At 63.2% G+C, this 17,350-nt stretch overlaps 1 protein-coding gene across 3 annotated transcripts; it reads left to right on the forward strand.

Moving 5' to 3' along the window:
- Positions 1-4,758: 4,758 nt before the first annotated feature.
- LOXL3 (lysyl oxidase like 3) lies at positions 4,759-16,040 on the forward strand (the record flags this gene model as incomplete). Of its 3 annotated transcripts, XM_084262901.1 has the most annotated exons (15): positions 4,759-5,068; positions 5,723-5,886; positions 6,992-7,203; positions 7,659-7,712; positions 9,732-9,791; positions 10,049-10,268; positions 10,573-10,753; positions 11,047-11,201; positions 12,074-12,247; positions 12,798-12,960; positions 13,211-13,454; positions 13,946-14,061; positions 14,217-14,353; positions 15,008-15,119; positions 15,375-16,040. In XM_084262901.1, the coding sequence occupies 15 exons, from the start codon at positions 4,759-4,761 to the stop codon at positions 15,446-15,448; spliced, it is 2,376 nt and encodes a 791-aa protein (XP_084119027.1). In that variant the 3' UTR covers positions 15,449-16,040. The 3 variants fall into 3 exon arrangements, with proteins under 3 accessions (XP_084119027.1, XP_084119028.1, XP_084119029.1); XM_084262902.1 differs by lacking the exon at positions 7,659-7,712; XM_084262903.1 differs by lacking the exons at positions 7,659-7,712; positions 9,732-9,791.
- Between the last annotated feature and the right edge of the window lie 1,310 nt (positions 16,041-17,350).

Raw genomic sequence — 17,350 nt, forward strand, 5'->3', positions numbered from 1 at the left:
CTGTCCCTGGCTGGGGCAGGCAGCCGGCAGCAGGACAGCTGGGAGGCCAGTCAGGACTGTGCCCGGCTCCTGCCCAAGATGTGCAGCAGCAGTCAGGGGACATGTGTGGACACTCCATCCCTGTCCCAGGTTATTCCCAGCCCCCTGCCCCTGCTGCAGGTGCTGACTGGCCTTGTCCGGGCTGTCTATACCTCTGCCTTTCACCCTCTTCAGGAGGTGTGTGGGGTTCCTGCAGAGTCCTGGCACGCCGAAAACACCGGCGGGTGCTCAGTGTCCTCCCACTCTGCTGCTGGTAGCACCAGCTGTCCCCTGTGCTGATTAGGTGGCAGCTGTCACCCTTGTGGGACCGTTGCTCTCAGTGGAAGCTGGGCAAAGTGGGACACTTTCCCCTGGCCAGGGGCGGCAAAGAGACGGGCCATTCACCCTGGGACTCTGTCCCAGCCACAGAGGCACAGCCCTGGCACAGTCCTGGTGCCCTCCTGCAGTGCCAACCGGCAGGACCACAGTAGGGCTGGCCCTCCAGCTGGAAGGACGGGGCCCCAGCCCGAAACCGGGAGATGCTACGCATGGACCGGCCCCCTTTGCCGGCCTGCAGAGCCGCAGCTCCCTGGGACAGCCCCGTGTAGCCGGGACTGGGCTCCCTGTCCGGGAGCCGCGGGCAGGACTGGGAGCAAAGCCTGCCAGCGAGGCAGGGAAGTCGGGCGGCGTCACATAGCTGGAGAAGAGCAAATGCACTGCTTGTGTTCCAGAGGATGGAAAAAGTGATCTGGACAATGAGAGCCCTGTTAGCCTGACCCCCCCCCCCCAGCACATGGACTCGGAGCACGTTCAGAGCGGCAGATAGCAGGGAAATGGGGAAACAGCTCCCGCCGTGCCGTCGGGACTCGCACCGCCAGCCAGCCTAGGCCGGCTGTGGGAAGTGCTGTTGGCCTGTGCACACCTCAGCAGGACATTGCACTAGGAAATGCCTGTACAAGTGGCAGGAGCTGAGGACAGGCAGAGCTTGTGAGGGCAGAGGAAGCGCGGTAGGGACGGGGGATGTTGGAGCCTGAGCAGAGGAAAGCTGTGACCCAGGAGAGGAGAGCCAAGCATGGCAGCAAAGCTCAGTGTGGAAACGGATGGCAGAAGTCTGAGCAGGTTCAGAAGCAACTGGAGGACTGCGAGGAAGAAAAATCCACAGTGGTCCTTTAAATATGGAGGCGAAGGTAGCTGAGCTGGGGGGTGATAGAGCAGGCTGTCAGCAGGACATCACCGCCACTGCTGTAGGGGTTGGGGCCCTGGGCTGGGGGGACATTTGCCATGGCCTCAACACAGCCATACTGCTCTCACCCCCAAGGACATGGAGGGTCTCCCAGCATCAGCTCTTCTGGCTACACCCCGTGCCCAGCCGGACATAGAGCCAGGTGCTGGTCGGGCAGGGCTGTAAGACAGCAGGCACACGTGGAGCTGCCCCACATCTCTGCAGGGCTGGAGCTGAGACCTCGTGGTCTCACTGGCACTGGTGCTTTCGGTGATCCTGATCAGACTGAGCGTACCACATCCTGGAGGTCACGCTGCTGGGACTCGGGACTGGGGCTTGCTGAGGACTTGGTGCTTTGCCTTACAAAGCCCAAGCAGTTTCTCAGGTGCTGTATTCTGATCTCTGCTTTGTTCCTAAATGCACGAGCTTAAATTTTCCTTGTCAAGGGCATAGGCTACATGATGCTGTTTTACCACGCTGACCAGGTCTGTCCCCATCACAGTTCTCCACGTTCACCCCATTTCTGTCTTTGCAGACTGTGCTAGGAGAGGACTTTTTTTGCTCTTCCAGGCTCGGTTTGGCTCTGCAAAGCACGTGATCCTCACCAGACAGCCCACTGACTGGTGACTTCCCTGTTGTAACCACATTTTAGTTCCAGCAGGTGACCAGTTTTAATCCACTTAGCAGAAGGCGCACTGATTTTGTTGAGTGCTAATTATTCATTAAAAGGTGGTGCCAGATGAATCGAATGCCTTCCAGTCTCAGCCTGTTATATCAACACAGTTACTGCCATTAACCGAACCTGTGATCTCATAAAAGGTCACACCAGCTTTCTGACCGGGCTGCTCCTGTGGAACTGCAGAGATTGGCATTAATTGTGCTGCTGTCCTTTAGTGTTACCTTGACCCTGTTGCAAAACAGCCCCCCCTGAGCCTGCCTGCAGCCTGCAGCAGCAGAGATTCAGTGTGGATGCTGGTGAAGCTTCGAAGTCCTTCCCTGCTTGCTGCTTTCCTGGTCCCCCACGGTGTGTTACAGTCACCACCAAGAGAGACCTCAGTATAGCCCTGAGGATTTACAGTGCTTTGTTTGGGCAGGGGGGATGGACCCTTGGTGACTGATGGGTGGAATAAGTGTTTTATTACTGCTGTGGGATTGCAAACTCATCCCCCTGCAGCCTTCCAGACAGACCAAAGATGCCAGATGGAGCATTCCTGCCCTGCCTGCCCCTGGCAAGCATAGAGCCCCCTTTCCCTGCACCACTGGCAGGGCTGGGGTGGCTCTTTGTGCTTGCTCTCCTCTTTCTGCTGCCATAACAGGCTGATTAAAAGGTTCAGCAAAGCGTTTCCCTGCTGCTGCCCGCAAATATGCTTCCCACTGGGCTTTGTTTCTGAGGTGCAGGGAGCCAGCTCCCACCAGCCTCGCCTCACGGGCTCCCCTGAGCCAGGGCTCATTCCTGCCTGCTGTTGTATCTCCACCAGCACTGTGGTGTCACCCATGCCCCAGGCTGTCACAGAGGAGAGAAAGGTGCTGGTGTGATTGCCCTGAGGGGGTTGGTATGCTTCTGGATGGAGATGTCTTGAAATGGCCTGGACCTGTGTTGTTGGTCCTTGTTACCCCTCACCCTCTCTCCCTGAGCATCCCTGTGGGCACCAGGTGTGCATCCCAAGGAGCTTGCTGCTCTCAGTGGAAACTCCAACACGGTGCATGCCCAAGGGGCAGGCAAGGCAGCAGGGCTGGGCCCCTCTGGGGGCTTTTGTTGGTGCAGTGGGCATGTAAAAGGGGCTGTCTCTGGGTTCAAACCCTCCTGGTTCGTTCTCTCCCTGGGTCCAGGGGCCATTCCCAGAGGCTGGAGGGAACCTGGCTGCCATCATGGGAAAAGCAAACAGAGCAGGAACATGCTGATTCCTGCTAACAGAGCCTCTGTGGAAGCCCAGCCTGGGGGCTGGCAGGGCAGTGTATTGGCCATACTATCCCCCAGCCCTGTACTGGCAGATGGGTAGATGGCGAAGCCCTGGAGAAGCTGTGCTGTCCAAGGACGGACTCCCTGGTCCCTTCAGTCTCTGAGGACCCCCTTCCCAAAGCTGCTGCAGGGACGCTGCTGTCACCCCCCAGGTGCCAACAGGCCAGGAGCAAAGGACAGGCCTTAGTCCAGGGAAAGGGACACCTAAAGAGCGACTGCAGTCCCTGAGGATCCCACCCTTGCAATCCCACCAAACTGGCATGTAGACAGCAAGCTGGGGGGGAGCAGCCATGAAGGCTCAGGGGGAAGCTTGCTGGCTGTGTGCTGTCTGGGGACAGACACTGGCACCATGGGGAGGGGTTGTGAGAAGGGTCCCTGTGGCACAGCCCCACGCTGGGAGCCTGCCCAGGGTTTGCCTTTGTTTTCCTTCCACTCTAGCCCTGTAGCTGCACCTTGTGGAGCCCCAAACCTCAGAGGCCCAAACTTTGGAGCCTCACTCACCCTACCTGTGGGTAAGCAAGACCTTACTCCATTTAATGCTGTCTGATGACAAACACAGTCTGCGTGAGTGCAGCGTGCAGGGCCTGTTCTTGGGGCAAGGTGCAGGGTGCAGGCATATTTCTGGTGGGCCTGTCCTGGGAGGTGGGGAGCTCCCAGGTTTGGGGGGTGTGCTTTCCCACCCGTGGAAGGGACGGGCTGGAAGGGTGATGTGGCACTGCAGTGGCAGGAGGCAGGCAGGTCGTGTTGGTGGCCGTGGTGCTGGGTGAGCATCCGAGCTTTGCTGCCAGAAGCAGGCCCAGCCTGGAGCAGGGCTGGCTCTGCCTGAGCAGAAACGCTGTTCCAGCACCTGCGGGGTTAAAGTGGTCCCCGATGGGATAAATGGGAACAGTGCTGAGGAAGTCGGCTCACAGAGAAGTGTTTTCACCATTGTTTGCCAGTGGGGCTGGTGCAGGAATACCACATCTCCCTCAGGTATTCAGGGAGCCACAGATGTTATTGGAGGGACGGAGAACCGCGGCACGGAGAGGAATGTGAAGGGCGGCTGCAGAGGCTGGCAGCCTCTCAGGGCCAGCAGCCCTTGCTCGGCTTGTGGTGGATCAAGCTCCTTGGACAGCCCAGCCAGGCTTTCCCCGGTTTCCCCACGCCCTGGTGCCATTCCAGCTTACTCTGCCCTGGCAGCCAGTCCCCCTCCTTTCTGGCTGACTGTCCTGGGGGTGACGCACACCCCTTTGCCTCTCTGCCATCACTGCCTTTTGGTGCAGGAGATGCAACCCAGTGGCACGGTGGGATTTCAGTAGCAGCTGTTCACTGAGGGGTGCAAGGTGCTGCACAGGCATCGGGCAGAGCCCTGGGGTGTGGGGCTGGTGCAGGGGGGCTCTATGCAGGAGGCACTGGGTGGGGGGCAAGACCAAGTTGGCCCCAGACTGGGACAAGATGCACAGGCATGCTGGTGCTGAGCCAAACTGCGTGTGAGCTGGATGAGGGGAGCTGATGCTTCAGCACAGCTTGTCCACCCCACGTATCCTGACCCTTTCTGCACTTGCAGAGCCAAGCTGCCATGGGAGGCTGCGGCACGTGGGCATGGCAGGAGCTGCTGGTGCTGCTGAGTAGCGTGTGGCTGTGGGTAGGCAGTGCCCAGCCTACCCCCCCGAGCCCCACGCACGCCCCTGGACCCCAGCTGAAGTTTCGCCTGGCTGGCTACCCACGCAAGCACAACGAGGGCCGTGTCGAGGTCTTCTACAACGAGGAGTGGGGCACCATCTGCGACGACGACTTCACGCTGGCCAACGCGCACGTGCTGTGCCGGCACCTTGGCTTCGTGGCTGCCACTGGCTGGGCTCACAGTGCCAAGTATGGCAAAGGTGTAGGTAAGAGAGGGGTTGGTGGGCACAGCCCCTCATGCAGCACAGGATGGGCCCAGCTCAGCTGTGTCTGCGCCTCAGCCCATCACCATGAGGTGGTGTGGGTGCCACAGCGGTCTGCGTGCACGCTGGGGGGAGGGGGCAGGCAGGTCCTGGGTTTGCTGAGTGCTGGTGCACATGTATGTACATGTATGCACAGGTGTGTACATGTATGCACATGCAGAGCAGGCTGGGAAACTGCGTGTTTGTGTGCAAGAAGCTGGGCATGTACCTAGGGCAGAGGGTGGCTGCAGGCATGCACTACAGCAGCGGGGCACACATGCCCCTGGGTGCTGTAGGGGGGCTTCAGGTGAGGGCTGTGCTGCAGCTGACATTCTGTGCAGACCCTGGAATGCACACTACATGGGGGCTTGGTGTCTGGTGGAGCAGCCCCCTGGGGAGGTGGGAGCTCTCCATCTGCAGATCCCCCAATCAGGGTTTTACTCTGGGCATCTCGCTGGCCTCTGCTCTGTGCTGAGGGCAGGCTGCCCCCAGGCCAGCATCCACACTCCCCCTGTACGCCGGCGTGGTCCTTGGACGTGTTCCACAGGCACCTTCCCTGCTCCGGGGGGATGCTGCATGGATTGGCCCCCCCTCACCCCTGGCCCTGGTCTCTCGCAGGGCGGATCTGGCTGGACAACGTGAATTGTGTGGGAAGTGAGAAGAACATTGGGGACTGCAAACACCGGGGCTGGGGGAACAGTGACTGCAGCCATGAGGAAGATGCGGGTGTCATCTGCAAGGACGAGCGCATCCCAGGCTTCAAGGACTCCAACGTCATCGAGGTGAGGAAGCAGCTGGCCAGAGCGGGCAGCTGGTGCTGCCCAGGATCCTGCAGAGCAGGCTGCCACGAGCCATGCCATGGGACAGCCCTGCTGCGGGGCAGCCTGGCCTCAGTCCTCCCTCAACAGCTTCACTACTACACTCTGGCAGCTTCCCATGTGTAGGACTGGGGGACTCTGTTAGTGCCACACAGGTTGTCCCCATCTCCCCATGGAGAGGGGAGCGTGCTGCCTCACCACACTGGCTCTCCAGACCTGCTGTAGGAGCATCTGTTTATCCCCAGGATGCGCCCAGCCCAGCTCTGGGGCTGTAGGGAGCAGTCAGCACTGCATCAGGCCATGCTGTGGCAGGCACAGCCCTGCCCTGCATGGGAGCACTGCCTCTGCCTCCCCCAATAGCCTGCAGCTTCTCCAGGCCAGGGGGGTCTGTCTCACACCTCTGCAGATTGCTTTCTTCTTTTCTCCTGCCTGCTGGGGACCCTTGGGCCCAGACCTGCTCCTCCACACCACGCTACTCCAGCATACTTGGCCTCTCCTCTCTCCTTCTCTCTTCCAGGCTCTCTGTCTCTCAGACCAGCTCTTGGCTGCCCTTGTCTTCCCGGCTGGGCCCTGTCCCTCCCAGCCACAGTGCCTGTGGAGGACAAGGCTCTGGTCAGGATGTCCCATGGGTGTGGGGACATGGCACAGATCTAGGCATGGGATAGCAGGTCTTCTGCAAGGCAAGGGGCTTGGGGCCATGTCCAGTGTCCCGGTATCCCCTGCTGCCGTCCTGCTCTAGGTGGGTGCACGGGCATGGGGCAGTCTGGGCACCCTTCCTCCAGGTGCAGGGTCCCAAGGTGACAGGGTGGCAGCGCTGGCTGTCCTGGCTGTGCCCCCAGGAGATGCCCCTGGGGAGCCAGGGGAACATGGGGCACTGGCTGTACGGGGTGGGATTAAGTCCCTGGCCACCCAGGGCCCTCAGATGTGTCTGTCCCTGTTCCCTACCTGAGACTGGGGATTCCATCCTGTGCGGGGGGACCTGCATCCTCAGGACATCCCTAGGAAGGGCTGGCAGGGAGCTGGGGTGGGAGGGGTGCAGTGCAATCCTGGGCTGACCTGTGCCCTTCAGACCGAGCAGAGCCACGTGGAGGAGGTTCGCCTGCGGCCGGTGGTGTCCGGGGCCCGGAGGCAGCTGCCGGTGACGGAGGGCATCGTGGAGGTGCGCTACAAGGATGGCTGGGCACAGATCTGCGACGAGGGCTGGAGCAGCCACAACAGCCACGTCATCTGCGGCATGATGGGCTTCCCTGCGGAGAAGAAGGTCAACAGGAACTTCTACAAGTGAGTGGGGTGGGCAGGGAGCCTGTGGGGCTGGGCTGTTGGAGCAGAGCTGGGGCCATGGCGCTGGGGCAGAGTGGGGTGGGGGCAGTGACAAGTACATGGGGCAGTGGTGGGGGAATATTGGGGGGACAGTGCTGGGGGGACAGCACTCGCTAACCAAACTGGAGGGCCATGGCTATGGCTGGGGGGGCTGTGTCCGCCCACCTGCCCCAAGCACTGCTGCAGAGGCCACTCTGAGAGGGTCACTCATGCTCCCTGGCAGTGCTGCACCTCCATGTTGCCCTCTGGAGTGGAGTGCAGGGGTCCCTGCACCGAGGGGAGGTGTGTGGACGAGCCAGGGATGGATGCTCCAGCACCTGAGGGGCTCAGGGGCATGGGCACGGGCAGGCTGCCCGCGGGGCCGTGCGTGGCCTGTGTGTGCCCCTGACCCGGCAGCCGCGGTGTCGCTCCCGCAGGCGGTTGAAGCGCTCAGCCAAGAAGAAGGGCCGGAGCCCGCGGCCAGGCGGCAGGTAAGGGGCCAGGGTGCCCCATCTGCTGAGCCCTTGGCAGAGCTGGGCTGTCTGGCCCTGCCCGTCTCTGCTGTCAGAACGGATCCTGAAGCAAATGGATCCAGACAGAGCAGACTGAGGGCCAGGGCTGCGCTGGGCAGGCAGGACAAACCTCACCCCGGTGGGAGCTGCCTGTGCATGCCAGGGTGCCCCATCCCCCACGAGAGACAGTCTTTCTCCCCGTCCAGCCATGCCCCAGGCAGAGCAGCCCCATCCCACGCACCAGGCAGGAGTCCTGGCACAGGGGTCAGACCCACTGTGGGCAGGACCCCCTGGGAGGCACGGAGAAGGCTGCAGCATCCCATGCTGCAGCCCCATGGGCACCAGGAGGCCTTGGAGTGGAGCCGTCTCTCCTGGAGGATGGGGAGGGAGGGCTGTGGGAACAGACTGCTTTCTGCAGAAAGCAGCAGTGGGGGGCTGGAAAGGCTGCACACCCCTCTGTTCCCTGCAGGGTGGGCTGGCATGGGCATGAGGAGAGCACTTGCTCTCAGCAGTGCTAGTGGTGCTGGTCACCAGGGTGATGGGCACAGTGTAGCAGGTCTTGTCTCAAGTGCTGCATCTGCTCAGGGCCTCTTGTACCCTCTGCTCACTCATATCTGTCCCAAGGGATAGTCTGGCTGCCATTTTGCTCCATCCCTGAACCCTGCCTCCAAATTTGGTGCTAGGTGCAACAGCCAGATCCCAACCTCTCTGTCCTGTGCCATGGCAAGTCTCACTCGAGCCCAGTGCCACGCAGAGATGTTGCTTTGCCCCTAGCACTTGACCTTGCCCTGGTCCCACCACCAGTAGTGCTCACGCTCGTTGTGACTCCTCCCAGTTCTGTGTCCCCAGCAGGCATCCACTCCAGCTCCTGCAGCCATGCCTGATCAATTTGGGGCTGCACAGCTGCAGTCGTGCAGACCAATGCAGCCTGGGAGAGGCCTCAGGGAGTCCTGATCCAACCCCTGTGGGTCAGCCCAGGCTTTTATCCAGCTGGCTTTTGAAAACCTCCAAGGATGGAGATCCCACAGCCTTGTGGCCTCTGCTCCAGTGCCCCGACCGTCTCGGTGGCCCTCCACTGCTCACGCTGCTCAGCTGATGTCTACTGGGGACCCAGAACTGGGTGCAGGATCAAGATGTGCCATGAGTTCGAATGGGTGCTGCTATCCTCCACCTGGCCATTCGAGTCCCGGTTCCTGGCAGCCCCATGCTACCTCCTGGGCTGTGTGGGCTGACACGAACCTGCTGCTGGCCAGTGGTGTCAGCTGCCAGGCTTGGTTTTGCCTTTGTCCCTGGGGGCTGTCAGTCCCCTGCCCGGTTTTGGGGCACCATACGCTTCACTCCTTGTGGTCCCTGGGGCCTCAGCCCTGATGAGCATCTTCTTCCCCAAGTGAAGCAAAGCATCTGAGTGTATGGGGACTGTACCTACCTCAGGTGTGCACTGTGCCCTGGGCAGCGTCCTCTTCCCTGCACTGCTCAGCGTGTGCCCAGGCTGGCGGTGTGTCCTGCAGCGTGTCTCACCGTGCCCTGTGGCACTGGGGAGAGCGCTCACTGCTTGCTCAGGGCTGTGCTTGCCGGGCATCCCGCTCCCCTCAGAGCGTGGCGCAGCGACGTCGTCTGGTGTCTGGAGAAGGACACGGGCGCAACCTCACTTCCGCCCGCGAGATCAAATCGCTGCTGCTGGTGTTTGGTCTTCGGCTGTGTGACAGCACAGCACAGGATGTCGCTGCATCCCGCAGGGTTTCCTGGTGGGACGCGGGCAGGAAACTGCATCATTGCTGTGGAGGGCAGTTATGTCACATTGCTGGCTGGCAGCAGATGATGCTGTCGCACCCACGCATGGCACGAAAGGGGTGTGCATGAGTCCCCCCCCTGGAGGCCAGTGTGCCCAGTTCTGTCTTCAGCGAAAGCCAGGGCAGGTTGTGCTCTGCACATCGTGCAGCTGGCGGAGGTGACGGCCCGAGGCCCTGGGCTCCTTGACGGTTGTTTTCTGTTTTCCAGGCTGGCTTCCAAGTCTCAGCCTAAACAAAAGCGCAGGGAGGACGTAGGGTCCAAGAAGAGGTAAATGGCTCCGGTGGAGAGCCTGAGTGCCAGGAGCCCCACTCGGTCCCACTGGAGTCGTGCGTGCCCCCGAGCTGCCAGGGATGTGGGGCAGGCAGCTGGTGAGGGGTGGGCGGCCGGCAGACGCAGCGCTCTCTCCCCAGCAGACAGCACAAGGGGCACGGGCGGCAAGCGCAGCCATGGGCAGGGCGGCCATCGACACCTTTGCTGCTGGCTGGCTGTGCCGGTTGTGTCTCAGGGCTCCTCTCTCCTTGCAGGCTCTTCACGGAGCGGCAGCAGCTCAACTACCGCCTGCACTCCGTGTCCTGCACGGGGACAGAGGTGCACCTCTCCATGTGCGCCTTCGAGTTCTACCGGGGCAACGCCTCGGCTGCCTGCGGCGCCGGCATGCCTGCTGTTGTCAGCTGCGTGCCTGGGCCCCTCTTTGCCACTGGCAACACGCACAGGAAGAAGCAGCGCCAGCAGCAGCAGGGCCAGGTGAGCCCCTCCAGGAGGGGGACAAGTCCCACGGTGTTCCACAGCCAGCCGCTGCCCCGCTGCAGGGCTCTGCCCCCCAGGCCACGCCTGAGAGCGGGTGTGTGGGTCCCTGGGTGACCAACTCATGGAGCAAGAGGTGGGGACAGCGTCCTGTCCCTGCGCATCCCAGGAGCCATGGCTGGGACGCTGTGTGGTGCCACCCCGTGCCATGAGGTGCTGCGCGGGGCTGTGCTGCGCCACGCCGTTCAGCGCTGCACTGTGCCATTCCTGTCCCCAACTGCCCCCTGACCCTGCTCCTCTGCAGCCACGGATCCGGCTGAAGGGTGGCGCAAAGATCGGCGAGGGTCGCGTCGAGGTGCTCAGGAGCAGCGAGTGGGGCACGATCTGCGACGACCGCTGGAACCTGCTGTCGGCAAGCGTGGTGTGCCGCGAGCTGGGCTTCGGCAGCGCCAAGGAGGCCCTCACTGGGGCACGCATGGGCCAAGGTGAGGGTGCTGGAGTGGAGGGGCCAGGCATTGCCCTTCTGGAGCCAGTGGGCGAGGTGCTCTTCCAGGTTTGAAGCTCCGCTGGGCTGGGGGCAGCCCTGGCCGAGCTTGTCCTGGGGCCACCTGGCAATGGGTCGCACGTGGCGCTGGGCTTGTCCCCAGCACCCCTCAGGGGACCACAGCCGCTCATGGGGGCCGGGAGCACGCTGGGCTGCTCAGAGCAATGGCAGCCGTGAGTACAGGATGGCTGCTGCCAGCCCTGCGGCACTGAGCCCTGCTGTGCCCCCCGGCAGGGATGGGGCCCATCCACATGAACGAGGTGCAGTGCCTGGGCACCGAGAAGTCCCTTTGGAGCTGTCCTTTCAAGAACATCACGCAGGAGGACTGCAAGCACACGGAGGACGCGGCTGTCCGCTGCAACATCCCCTACATGGGCTACGAGAACCTGGTGCGCACCACGGGGGCTTGCCAGCATCTATGGGGCCACGGTGCCTGGCAGCTGCTGGCATCAGAGCCCCTGGAGCAGGGGTCTGGGGGAGGGCCCAGGGGACCTGCTGTAGGGTGGCCCATCGTCTCTCCTCCTCTGCACCTCGTTGCACCCCACACATTTTCTCCTGGTCTAAGGCAAGGGCTGCCCTGGGGGTCTCGGGGGTTTTGTGGGTCAGAGTCCCAAGCTGCCCCTGTGAGGAGAGGGGTGGAAGGGAGGTGATGGGGGCTCTGGGCACCCTGTGGTGTGTCGCTGTGTGAGGTGGTGTGGGGCAGCTGCTCCCTGCTGATCTCCCTGCTGCTGTCCTGTGCCGGCTTCCCAGCAGAAGCACCAGAAAAAAAAATCACTCTGGGCCAACCAAAAGAGATTTTTTTTAAAAAAAAAAAACACCCAAAACCCCATGATGGAATGAGCAAAGGGAGCTACATGTTCCCTTTTGCCCTGGGCTCTCATTTCATCCACCTTGGGCTTTTGAGTGATTCTTAACTCTCTCATACGTGTCGTTTCTGAAATGACAATGCCATTTCAAAAATGAACCTTTTTCCCTGCTTCTGTGAGACAATTTCCAATCTCACAAGCAATTTCTTGGCCCCCCCAAACCCACCATTTTTGGTGAGTTCCTTGCTGACTAAAAATTGTGCCTGGCTCTGCTCAGCTCCTGGCTGCCACCTCCCTACATGTCCCAAAGCCCCCAGCCCAGTGCCCATCCAGGCACCAGGGGATGGGGCAGCTGCTGTGGGACAGGGAGGTGGCAGGGTGGCTGGACACAGCCCCGGCAGCAGCAACATCACTGCTGATGCTGATGCTGATGCTGCCACTGCCTCTCTCCGCAGATTCGGCTGAGCGGGGGCAGGAGCCGCTTCGAGGGGCGGGTCGAGGTGGCTGTGGGGGCTGGCGATGGGGACCAGCCCCGCTGGGGTCTGGTCTGCGGCGAAGGCTGGGGTACGCTGGAGGCGATGGTGGCCTGTCGCCAGCTGGGTCTGGGATTCGCTAACCACGGCTTACAAGTAGGTGCCAGTGCCAGCTTAGCCAGGGCAGCGAGCCGCCACCACCACCACTCCTCTGCAGGGACAGGGACGGGGACAGGACCGGACAGGAATGGGGTGGGAGGCAGCATGGCTGGGGGGTGCTTGCTCATGGCCCCAGGGCTTCTCTGCAGATCCGCCTTGCCGGCGGGAGGACGGCGTTTGAGGGCCGCGTGGAGGTGAAGCGAGGCAGTAAGTGGGGCATGGTGTGCAGCGATGGCTGGACCACCAAGGAGGCGATGGTGGCCTGTCGCCAGCTCGGCCTGGGCTACTCCCTGCACGCGGTGACGGTAGGTGCCGGTGGGGAGGGCCCCGGTGACACCCCAGCGAGCCCGGGAACCAGCTCTTCCATGATGGCTGTGGGGATGTGTGGGAGAAAACGGATGTGGCCGCTCCGTGCTGCGGGATGGGACCCTGGGCACGTGGGCAGGGCTGTGCTGTGGTGGGGTGCTGGCTGCGGCCCTGGCATGCGCAGGCTGCGGTACCCATGGCAGCCAGACCGGGCACCCAGCATGTCTCGCCCCCTCCCCAGGAGACGTGGTACTGGGACGCCAGCAACGTGACGGAGATGGTGCTGAGTGGGGTGAAGTGTGCTGGCCATGAGATGTCCCTGAGCCACTGCCAGCACCACGGCACCAGCCTGAACTGCAGGAACACGGGCACGCGCTTCGCCGCAGGCGTCATCTGCTCCGAGAGTGAGCGGCGATGGGGGCTGCGGGCGGTGGGGGCTGCGGGCGGCGGGGGCTATGGGCAGCAGGGTCTGAAGATGACAGGGCTGCAGGGTCAGCCATGTTCCCAGCCCATGGGCAGAGCACGCATTCCCCTGGCTGGCTCAGCCCTGCCCGTGCTGGGTGCCCGCTCCATCCCTGCCGCTCGCCCTGTCCCTGCCACCCGCCGAGCAGCGGGGCGGCCATCTGTGTCCCTGAGCAGCTGCCTGCTCCCCAGCCGCCTCCGACCTGCTGCTGCACGCCCCGCTGGTGCAGGAGACAGCGTACATCGAGGACCGGCCGCTGCACATGCTGTACTGCGCCGCCGAGGAGAACTGCCTCTCCAGCTCAGCCCGCCTGGCCAACTGGCCGTATGGGCACCGCCGCCTGCTCCGCTTCTCCTCCCAGATCCACAACAACGGCCGCGCCGACTTCCGCCCCAAGGCTGGACGGCACTCCTGGGTCTGGCACGAATGCCACCGGTGCGTGCACGGCGTGGGAATGCCAGGGGTGTCAGGGCGGGGAGGGGGCGGTGGTGCTGCCGGGGTGATGATGGGTAAGGCAACTTCTGCTGCCCCATGCCCAGTTTTGCCTGCTTTGGCCCAGGACTGTCCCTGGATGAGCAGTGCTGGGGCTGAGGGTCCTGGGGAGGCAGGGACAGGGCTGCAGGTTGTGCCGTGCAACAGTTCCCCACTCACCTGCGCCGCCTGGCTGGGGGCAGCCGTGGCCCCTTTTGGGGCAGGACTGAGCTCTTCCCAGCCTTGCAGCACTGCAGCTGCAGGATAGGGGCTATGGGGACCCTCCCTGACAGTGAGGAGCTGGTCAGGCATCCAGGGGTGGGGGATTGGGGGGGGCTGTTGCGGGGCAGAGCGAGCCACCCATCTGCTCCATGGGTCTCCTCCACCCCAAGCATCCCCTGAGCTCCACAGTGTCTGGGCACCAGTGCAGCCAGGGTGCTGTGGGCTTCTTGCAGGCACTACCACAGCATGGACATCTTCACCCACTACGACATCCTGACACCCAACGGCACCAAGGTGGCAGAGGGACACAAGGCCAGCTTCTGCCTCGAGGACACAGAGTGTGAAGAAGGTGGGTGCTGTGGGGCTTCACAGCACCATCCCTGCCCACCTCCCCCTCACAGCCATCGCACGTGGGGGAGCGAGGCTGGGGGCAGGGAGGGGGTGATGCAGGGGCTGTGCAGAGCACTGCCACAGGGACAAGCCACGCTGTCTTCCTGCCCACAGATGTGGCCAAGAGGTACGAGTGTGCCAACTTTGGGGAGCAGGGCATCACTGTGGGCTGCTGGGACCTCTACCGGCATGACATTGACTGCCAGTGGATCGACATCACTGACGTCAAGCCAGGCAACTACATCCTGCAGGTGCTGCTGCCCCGGCCCCTCTCACAGTCTCCCCACGTGCACCCCCACCCGCTGCCCCTGCACCCCCAGCTCTCTGTGAGCCCCAGCTATTTGGCCCTCTTCCCCGTTCTCTGAGCAGGCTGGAGCATGGTGGGGATGGCAGGGTGTTAGAATAGATGGTAGGAAAAAGTTCTTCACTGAAAGAGCTGTCGGGGCCTGGAACAGGCTGCCCAGGGAGGGGCTGAGTCACCTTCCCTGGATGTGTTTAAAGAAAGGTTAGATGAGGTACTTAAGGATATGATTTAGCATGGGATGGGAACGGTTGGACTCCGTGATCTTAAAGGTCTTTTCCAGCCTGGTGATTCTGTGTGCTGGTGTGGGACAGTGCCTGTCCTAACACCCAAGGATGTGCAGAGCTTGCGCAGGAACTGCTCCGGCATGCTGCTGCCCAGGTTTTCCTGCTCTGAGCAGCGCTGCACAGCGACAGGGCTGCCCTGCCCCAGCAGCAGGCAGCAGCTCCTTGCAGCCCTCTCACGCATCCCACTGCGGCTGGGGAGACAGGTCCTGCTGGGGCTGTGCTGCAGGTAGCAGCTCCACTGAAGCCAGGAAGGCCAAGCTGCAGCACTGCCAGGCGTGGGGCAGGGGGCTGCCACCCTCACTGCCGGTGTCCTACAGGTTGTGATCAACCCCAACTTTGAGGTAGCAGAGAGCGACTTCACCAACAACGCCATGAAATGCAACTGCAAGTACGACGGGCACCGCATCTGGGTGCACAGCTGCCACATCGGTAAGAGCCCTGGGCTGCAGGGGTGGGGGGGGGCAAGGGCACACTGGGGCAGGGAGGGTCCCACAGGGCTGGCTCTGGAGGAGGGCAGCAGGGAAGCAGCGGGGCTGGGGGCAGGCTTGAGGGGCTTGGGGCAGAATGGCACAGGGAGCCACGGGCTGGAGTCCTGGGGGCAGGTGCAGTGGGAGCAGAGGTGCTGGGGGAGGGCAGGCAATGTGAAGTGCTGAAACCAAGAGCCCTTGCCCTCTGCCCACCCAGGTGATGCACTCAGCGAGGAGGCCAACAAGCGGTTTGAGCAGTACCCAGGTCAGCTCAACAACCAGATTTCGTAGGGCCCTAGCCCCTGGGGAGAGGGGCATCTCCCACCCTCACCCTGCACAGGTGGGAGGAAGGTGCTGGGGGGCCAGTGGGGAGGCCTCACGCCCAGCACCATCGCCACTGTGCCCTGCTGGGGCCTGCCCAGGACTGTCACCATCACCAGCTCCCCGCCTCGGGGAGCTGGCACTGCACACCTGCACCTCCCAGCCTGGGGCCTCCGCTCCAACCACTGGCCAGAAGACTCTGCGCCCACATCCCCAGGCTGCGGCACACGGGTACTGTCTGGCAGTGTCCTGTACCCCCCTGCCCTGCTCCCACTCCCTGCCATCCCAGCTGCACCCTGCCTCCTGCTCCTCCATCCTGCCCGGGTTCCTCTCACCTCCGTGGCCTTCTCCAGGGCTCTGCCCTCAGCCCGCCCCAGGACCCATCACCCACACAGGGACTCGCACCCCTGCACGGTCCCAGCAAGGCACCAAGGAGCCTCTTGTCCCCTGGGGATGGCGTGGCTGTCCCTGCCCTGGCAGCACTGCCTCCAGCTGCCCGGCAGCTGCTCCCACACCCGTCTTAGTTGTAATTTTATTTTCTCTAATAAAATCGTCAGTTCCATTTCCCCAACGGCTGCTGGCTCTTCTCTGGGGTGGGATGAGGGGCCTGGCAGAACCAGGAGGCATGGAACCGCTCAGAGCACAGAGCGTGGGAGCTGTCACACACCCCCCTCCATCCCCTGCACCCACCTCTGATACCCACGTGGAGCAGGAAGCTCCCCCTGCCCACACAGCCCCGGCTGGGCAAGGACCAGCCCCACACCAGTTCCCCCTCACCTGCCAGCACCACGCTCAGCAGTGCGTGGCTCCAGGGAGATGGGAGAAGCCTGTGCAGGCAAGAGGAGGGAGCCGGGGCTCAGGCCTGGCTGCTTGGCCCTGGAGCAGCCTCATGGACACAGCACCCCGCGGGGACAGCCTGCCGCAGCAGGGATGCGCTGGAGCAATGGCTGCCCCAGAACACACGCACTGCCAATGTTTCTGAGCGGAAATCCCCCCCCCATGGGGCTGCGACCCACGCTGACTGCTGCCGTCTTACGGGGGAAGGGGCTGCTCTGCCTGGCCTGGAGGGAGCAGAGCCCGAGGACAAAGGGAAGGGGACAGCTCAGCTCAGCTCCCGCAGCTCTCCCGCCTCAGCCAGGCGCTTCAGTCCCACCCGCAGCGGGACAGCAGCAGCAGCGCCGGGGCAGCTTCAACCACCTCCGTGCTGCTGGGGAACAGGCCGCTCCTGCCCGCCCCAGGGAGGAGGAGGAGGAGGAGGAGGCAGGGAGGGACGGTCAGACGGCGGCTGGGCTGGGCCCGGCCTGGCTGCCGGCAGTGGAAAGCCCTGCGGTCAGCGCTGCCGGAGCAGCTATGCGAGACACGCCGCCCGGCCTCCCAGCTATTTCCCCTCCGCGCAGCCGGCTGGGGCTTTGCCGGGGGAGCGAATTCCTCCGGCGGGGCCAGGGCCGCTTGAAAGGAGGCCTGTTCTCCGGGGCGGGGAAGAGGAGGGGGGGAGGCAGCAGCACCTCAGAGCCACGGCACCCCCCCCTCCCCCCCCCAAAGGCACTGTGCCTCTTTCATCTCCTAAAAATAACAGGCAGGGGCGCGGGCTCGGAGCGCCGTCACGGGCAGCGCCTGGCTCAGGGCGAGCATTCCTGCCACGGGCGCAGGGCCGTCTGCCTCCCGCAGCCTCCGGAGCGGAGCGGGGGCTCTTCCAGGAAGGCGAGGAACAGCCGGAGCTGCTGCTTCCCAGAAGGGACCGGCCGGGCTCTCTGCCACCAGCTGCAGAGCACAGGGAGGGCCCCAGCCGTCCCCGGGGAGCGGCTGCGCGCGTGGGAGAGCAGCGCTCCGGCATGGACAGGCACCGGGCTGGGGGAGGGACAGGCAGCCCCA

Source organism: Gallinula chloropus, assembly GCF_964237585.1.
Source record: "Gallinula chloropus genome assembly, chromosome: 4".
NCBI lineage: Eukaryota > Metazoa > Chordata > Aves > Gruiformes > Rallidae > Gallinula > Gallinula chloropus.